This window comes from Gossypium arboreum, chromosome 9 (assembly GCF_025698485.1).
Source record: "Gossypium arboreum isolate Shixiya-1 chromosome 9, ASM2569848v2, whole genome shotgun sequence".
Lineage (NCBI taxonomy): Eukaryota > Viridiplantae > Streptophyta > Magnoliopsida > Malvales > Malvaceae > Gossypium > Gossypium arboreum.
The window spans coordinates 66756286-66764951 of NC_069078.1; the positions used below are offsets into that span (position 1 = coordinate 66756286).

The 8666-nt window shown below is 27.4% G+C and overlaps 1 protein-coding gene across 1 annotated transcript; it reads left to right on the top strand.

The window, feature by feature from the left end:
- The first annotated feature begins 6617 nt into the window (after positions 1-6617).
- Positions 6618-8040, top strand: LOC108456661 (thionin-like protein 2). The gene is made up of 2 exons (XM_017755234.2): positions 6618-6983; positions 7812-8040. The coding sequence occupies exons 1-2, from the start codon at positions 6686-6688 to the stop codon at positions 7871-7873; spliced, it is 360 nt and encodes a 119-aa protein (XP_017610723.1). The 5' UTR covers positions 6618-6685; the 3' UTR covers positions 7874-8040.
- Positions 8041-8666: the final 626 nt, after the last annotated feature.

Below are 8666 nucleotides of genomic sequence, written 5' to 3' on the forward strand. Positions count from 1 at the left end.
ATTGTAAGAACGTTTACATTGCAAGAAAGATAACTTACTTCAGTAGATAATTTAAACGAGTCAGTAATCCCATAAAAAAATCAAAGTGAGCATTTGATTCATTACTGAGAAAGATTATTATATCGTCTATAATTCCAATTGAGGAGATGACTAGTCTTGGCTATCAGAGCAATTGGCTTCATGGGTAGAGACATAGATGTACTCATTGGAAGAACGATACATTAGACTGGACTCAAAATGAGTTAATTCTAAATCTATTTGTGAATTAATTCAATTGTGACATTCATGGTGTGTGTTATAGGCCAATTTTGGCCCAATCCATTTACAAATAAACCAAAATAAATAGTTTTTTTTTACAATGGCCCGGCAAGCCCAAAACCAAATTACCCATACCCAATTCACAAACCCTAAACTAGCCCATCTACAACCAAAACCCTGGCCCCATTTTTGGCTTCCACTTGTTCTGACACCAGCCATCAGCCCCATACCCTGGCGCCCCAGCTCTCCATGCCACCATGTCGGCCACCACGCACGCCACCGTGCCTCTGAGGGTCATCTGACACCTGCAAAGTGAAGCAAGCACCAAGACAGAGCAGGCGACAAGGAGCAATGGCAAGAAACTTAAAAAAAATGTTGTATAGAAATGGCTATAAAGGCCAGATCCGAATGTAATACAGGGGCTTCTTCTTTTTTTTCATTCGGCAGTAAGAAAAAACACAAAAACAAGAAATAAAATACTCCATTTTCAGAGTCAATATAGTGATTTCAATCAGTGTTTAAAGATAGAAGTAGCATTCAGACAAACAAAAAACACCAAGATCAACAAATCAGAAGCTAAAATCAGAACTGACCTAAGGTGATTGTTTTTTTTTCTTTTATTTTAATTTCGTTTTTTGATTTCATACACATATATATATCAAAAAATATAATAAACTAACAGAATAAATAACAAAAAAAATAAAAATTTTTTTACCTTTGGCCGGCGCCGGCGTCGGCGAGCCTCCTGTGGCCGTCCGGTGACCGGCCCCTGGCCGGATTCCCCTCCCTTCTCTCTTCTCTCTCTCTTCTTTTTTTTCTTTCCCTCTTCCCAAATGATTTTTTTTTGGTTATTTTAGGCCTTATATAGCCCTCCAAAACGACGTCGTTTTGGGGGCTACACTTAAGCCCCAAAACGACGTCGTTTTGGCCATGCCCGACCCGCTAGAGGATCCGTGTGTTTTCGTTTTAATGGGATATTTATGCGCGCAGTCCTTCCGCTTTTTTGATGCTTCGCAATTAAGTTTTTTATGGTTTTCAATTCGGCCCCATGATTTTTTGAGGTTATCAAATTAGTCCTGTTAATGCGCTGCGTTTAGAGGGAGTGGAAATATTGCTGTTTCGGTCCCCCCAACGTTTCACGCGCGTACAATTAAGTCCCTTTTCTTTGTTTTCATTTCAAATTGGCCCCACAACTTTGTTTTTAATTCAATTTTAGTCCTTTTTTTCGTTTATTTTTATATCTTTATTAAATATCCTTGTTATTTCTTATATTATTAGTATTATTAGTATTACTATTATTATTATTATGTATTAGTATATATTTTTATTATGTACGTGTATACATATATATTTTTCATATTCAATATTTTATTTCACTTTATTTTAATATTTTATTAATGTTATGTTTGTTTCTTTTATATTCCAATGTTATCATTATTATTATTATTATTATTAGTTTATGCTTTGTTATATATTTATATATTTATAATACGTATATATACTTGATATATTTGTATATACCTAGGTAATATTATTACTAGTTTTTTAATACGCATATATTACCTAAATATTTCAATATTATGTATATTCTTCATGTATTATACATATGTGTTCTTAATACTATACTTTATTTGTGTCATGTTTTTTTATGTTGTATTATTATATTTTAATATTACATTATATATTTATATATACATATATATTTTATATATATTATCATGTATATATTTTAATATTATCATTATATATCTTTATACTATATGATCTCTAATACTATTATTTATATATATATATATATGTGTATAAGTATGTGTATAGTGTACAAAACAGTTTTCTTATTATTATTATCACTTCTAAGGTATGCATGTATTGTATATGTTCTGTATATGTTATATATATTTTTAATATTACTAGTTATATATAGTTCTTATACCTTTCCAAGTACATATTTCTATACCATCTTATGTATATATTTTAAATACTATATTGTATATATATATATATATATATTCTTAGTACCACATTACGTATATATCATGTATATATTTATTTTTACCCATATTGTATTTGTTATTAATTTTAATACATTTATTTTATCATACGTATATATATACCTTCCTTATTTGTATCATTTGTGTATGTCGTATTATTGATTTTGTATTTATTATTTTCCCTATTGCTACTTATTATATTATTATTTGGTGTACATACATCTTTTACCATTATCAGTATAAATGTATTTTCCTTGTCCATAGTATTCCTAATATTATTGTATATGTTCAATTATACTATGTGTACTTGTATCTAGTACGTATATATTTAGTAATATTGCACATATATTGTCTATTAGGCATTATATTTTCATACATCATGTATATATGTCATATATTATATTTTGCATATTTAGATGTTACCTTATATTATTATTACTAAATGTACTTTATATTTGTTCATGTTTGGTTTTATTTCTCTTTTAAATATTATTATTCTTGTTTTGTTATTCTGCTCTAGTATTATGTTAACATTTTTCATTGATAATGTCATTGTTTGCATCTTTGATTTATTTTAAATCCTTATTTCATGAATATCTTTTATGTTTTAATTACTAATCGAGGCAATATATCGATTTAACATTAAGTCGTAAATTTCATCGCTATGTTGGATGGAATTTGTCGGCTCGTGTTAAAATGGTATATCCTTCTCAAAAATCAAAAATTGAAAGTTCTCGTCCTTTAAATCGGATCACGATTGGAATTTAAATTGAACTAGCCTTCTTGAAAATTAAGACAACACATGTTCAAAAGATACCAATTTTGGGCGTCGCGAGGGTGCTAATACCTTCCTCAGCGAATCGACTCGAGCCCTACTTTGTCTCTGATTTTAACGTAGACCTAAACTCGGCCTTCTTTTGTTTTAAAAATAAATTTATTAGGTGTCCGATCACACCTATAAAAAGGGTCGGTGGCGACTCCCCTCTTTATTTCCGTTTTTCAATTTATGTTTCAAAAAAATCAAACTTCAATTTTCAAGTTTTCAACAAATTGCCACAATTAGCGACCAAGCTAAAATTTTTACGTCGCTACAGTGTGATTTACCTAAATCCTGAGTTAGTCATTGGCCATGCGTATGTAATTCATGTGCTTTGATATAAATGGAGACTTACGCTCTAAAGATGATCGAGTCGATAGTCGGTATGTTGGGTATATGACTTGTGTATGACATGACTTTACTAGCAACAGTGGAATTCATAGTTCAATTAAAGAGTTAACGATATCTCTCATTGGAAATATGTGGATTGATAAATATGAAACGTGGCCATGGGCTGCTTGTTTTAGAATGAACAATTTATCATAGCCATTTGTTGACGGTGATCATATTAATCATTAAGAAGACACAATGGTGACAAAGAGATAAAATAAGATTGTATTGAGTGAACGGATTTAACTCAAAGGAATCAAGGATATCATATGAGGGTACACATACTCAAAGGAATCAACGAATCAAGTGATTTTTGGGAAAATTAATTTTGATCAAGTAAAAATAAATTACTCAAATTAATAAAAATTAATATGATATTTTTGGAAATTAATTTTTAAGTCAGCTAGTTGGCCCAATGGGTAATTGAACTTGAAAATTGGATCTGAGATCATAAATTGAGCCTGGGAGCCCAAAATCAAGACCAAGACCCAAAAATTGGCTGAATTGAGTCTGGTACGTGAAATCGGGCCGACGGTCCAATCGGTGGCTAGATCAGATCGGTTAGACTGTCACTAGCCTGAACCGAACCGACAAAAACCAAACCAGTTTGGGATGCCGGCGGCTGCGACAGTGGTATTCTGGTGGCCGAAAAATGGTCAACGATGGTGGGTTTTCGGCGGTTGAGCAGTGGAAGAATTACACTCCTACTTGGACTCTACCAGAGAATTTGATTTCAGATTAAGTATTCCAAAAATAATATTTTTTAATAGATTTAATATTAAATTAAATTTAATACTTATCTTAATAGTATTTTATTAATTTAATATTAAAGTGATTATCTTAATATTAAATCTAATTTAATGTTTATCTTGTAGATAAATATTCTATTAATTTAATAAGATTTAATATTCAATTTAATCTAATATTTATCTTGATATATTTAAGTTCATTGTATTCTTGAAGATTTTATTTATTTCTTTTGTTCGAAAACATTTATTAAAGTAATAAGAAATATGTTGAAAAAGGATTATCATGATTGTTTAAAATTTATGCTAAGTGTTTGTATGTCATAACATCTAATATTCGGACTCGGTGATTCGAGTCGGGTAGAGGGTGATACAATTTTATTTAACCATTTCGTATAAAAATAATAAAAGATAAAAAAATACCATTATTTTTTACATTCTTAAAATAGTGATTTTTATGCCACTTCTTTAGCCAAATTGGTATAGAATTGACTTATAACACCAAACACAATAAGGGATTTTATTATAGTATGTATATATGTACAAATAACATTATAATACCATAACAGTAAAAGTATTATCGAAGCCTTTGTATTAGGAGTTAAATTGTATTTTGACTCCTCTACTTAAAAAATATGCAAATTAGTCATTGTACGTTAAATCAAAGAGTAATTTTTTTTGTTAAAAATTAATGTGGTTAATGAAATAACCGGACAATGACACATAATGTGCCATATATATCTCATGCTAACGTACATAGTCCAATTTTTAATAATAAAAATAGATAAAATTTTTAATAAAAGATCGATTTACTTTTTTATTTAACATATAAAAACTAATTTATCCACTTTTAAATATAAGAATAAAATTCAAATTAACTCCTAATCCATGGTTCATTTACCTACCATAGCTTACTCTACTGCCGCCAAAGGTTGAGCACTGTAGAAGGATAGATTGGCGGGCTGGAGTTGTGATTTTGTGGCTTAAAAATTTAATTCCTTGGTAGCTGATTGACAGACTGTATCCCATGGTTTATTAGGGCTTACCTAATTAAGAAGGCATTTAACTGGACCTGCCTTCAACCATAGCTGCTCCCAACACTGCTTATGACTCCCAAAAAATAAGACCAAACTGGTAAATGAATCAACATCCAAAATTCTTAAAAATTGAGCTATGTGTCTAAAATATTTATTCGAATGCTAAAATATGTAAACTTAGAAACTATCTAATATATATATATATATATATATATGTTTGAATTCGGTTTAATTAATTTTGAGAGCTTAAGCTCCATAAACTTGAGCTATTTAGGAAGTTGAATTCAAGACTTGAGCAGCTTATTAGCTTGATTGAGTTTTTCTTTTATATATATATATATATATATATATATATATATATATATAATTAGTAATTTAAACTTTAACTTGAGCTTAAGTAAAATAATTAAACTTGAAATCAAGCATGAGAATTAAAAAAAAAGAGTTTGAATTAGGATTCATCTTTAAAGGTAAAACTCAATCAAATTAAATTAAGATTTAAGCCTAGAAATTTTAGTCATCTTACAAGTTCAGCTTGTATTTGACTCCATTACTTACCTATTATCCCAACATTTTGTATGATTGTACTTTAGAGTTTAAGATTTAATTAACTTACTTATTAACTAAATATAAATTTACGAATATTAATATTTACTATGAGTTTTAATTTATTTTCAAGTTAATATTTAATGCATTAATAATATAAAATTTTATGCATTGTACATGTAGTTCAAATATAAATTCATTTTTTTAAATTTAAAGTAATTTCTCAAATTCCTAAAGTAAAAATAAAATAAAATCATACTCTTAAATACACTTAAATTTTAAATAATTTGCACTAGATGATGGAAAGTAAATTTTACAAGTAATTTTAAATTATTTGCACTAGTATCTGGATCTTGTTATATAGTGTAAACTCTAAATACCTATATATTAGTAAAAAATAAATATTTAACATGTAATTCTCTTCTAAATAATTAAACGAGTTATCGATTTTGTACATAATATAATTCTAGAAGAAGTTAAAGATTTGCTTTTAACTCTTTATACTCTTTTAATATTTAAAATTTAATTGCTCTAATTTTTTTAATTTAGTTTCAACTTTTAATTTTAAAAATATAAATTTTATTATTAATATTATTATTTTTTCGATTCATTATAATACCATTTATTTTATTTCATAACTACAAAATAAATATTTTTAATTTTAAAATATCATATCAATAAATTTTAAAAAAATTAAATCGTCAAATCTGAAAAAATAAGAATAAATTTTAAATTCCAAAAATTTACGAAGGCGGTCCACGTGGGAGCTCAATACATTGCATGCCGCATAACTTTATATAAATAAACAAACCTTCTCTCATACACTAAAAAGAACCACCAAGCACATATATACATATCTTTCTTCTTATAGTACTGCGAAAGGAAAGGAAAAGGAAAAGAATGGAGAAAAGTAGAGTTTCAGTGGTGGTGATGATTTGTTTAGTGGTGGGGGTTTTACTTATAGAACCAACAGCAGCTGATTTTAACGCCATAGTATTCGGGGTCTGCTATGGACCTTGCTATGTGCTCTGCCGCATTCGACCGGGAACCTCCAATATAACTTGCGCTCTCAAATGCCTCACAAGTTGCATCATTAAGAAATCTAATACAGTCGGCACCGTCGGAGACACCCAATCGTTTTGCCACCTTGGTTGTGCTTCCGCCATGTGTTCCAACTTAAGCTCCGATAATGATCCTGGTAATCCCTTTCCTTTTCCTTTTTTATTTAAATTACCAACCTCAATAATATTTTTTCTAATAACTTTCTTATAAATTAATTATATCTGCTCCTTTTAACATTATATATAGAATTATTTATAGCCATTCTCTAATCTATAAATAGAATAAATACACTCGAACCGATATCTTCATGTATGATAACAATATTCATATCAAATTGAGTTAAGATTCAATCGACAATTTCAAGAATATTAAATTTTATATAATAAATATAATATTTATTTTTCTTTTAAACCCAAAATATATTTATTAAAATTTCATGGAATTGTTAAAATGCTTTAATTCAAATGGTAGAAAGAAAGTCCTCATATTCATGATGTCCTTGTTCAAATGTTATTATAGATAAGCTTTTATTTATTTATAAAAAATATAAAAATATAAAAACACACTTATAATTATATAATTTTCTTTGAAAAAATAACACAGAAAATTTCAGGTTTAAACAGAATTTATTATATTTATTTTTAATTATATCAGTGATTTGGATTAAAGAATAATATTAATAATAAGAAAATAAAATAAAATAAAATAAAATATAAATATTAAAATACATAGTACATGACAAACTATAATGTGACCCTGATAATAAAAATATGAAAATTTATTAGAAAATAAACTGTATTTTTAATATAAAACTTTAGATATCTTTAAATTTATTTAACTGTTAGGATAAATTTGTAAGATTTTAAATAATTTCACTTGAGATCTGTTGAAGTTGTGACATTAATTTATTTGATATTTTTAATATAATAAGGTTTTTATTTATTTATTGGTTTAAATTTGTCAGCTACAAAGGCAGTTGAAAGCTGTGTGGGTGGTTGCTCAGAGACATGCGCCAAGAGGAGCTGATGAAGACGGCATTAAAGAGATAATAGTGAATGAATAAGAGCTGATCAAGTTCTTTTAAAAAAAATTAGAACACCTGTCAATGTTCTATTAGCTGCCAACAAAATTCAACGGCGTTAGCCAAATACCTAAAAAAGTACCAACTTAGTTAACATTTTCTAAATTCAAAATTCCAATTAGATCAAAGAATTAATTTAGGCACCAACTAAATATAAGTTACCAACTTCAAAAGTTAAAGCATACATTAACCCTAACGATAATAATTCGAATGCCAAATTCAAAAAATACTCCTATTTTCATGTAAAAGGCATGGTCAATTTCTCCATTTTAATAAGTTAAAACAACTATATTTGTTAATTTATTTAAAAGATAAATATTAAAATTATATATGAACTTTAATTTAATGTATAATTTTGCACAATTTTGACTTTGTGTAATTATACAAATGAAAATTTAATTGTGGTTTAAATGTATAGATAAAACTTTAATTTTGATTCAATTGTATATATTTAAAGAAATAAATACATCAATTTTTTTATATCGAATAAGTATAATTATTTTTGCATAAAATGTTGTTATTTTATTAATGGTGTTAGTGGTTTGTGAAAATTAAATTAAATCAAAATTTTATATATAAAATTACACAAAATCAAACTTTTGTATAACATTACACATTAAATAAAAATTTTTGCGCTGTTTTAAAATTCATCATTTTATTTAATTATTGTAAGTGAATTTTGTCTATATTATTATTAGTTGATTAAACTTAACATGTGTCTATTATTGTAATACCCCT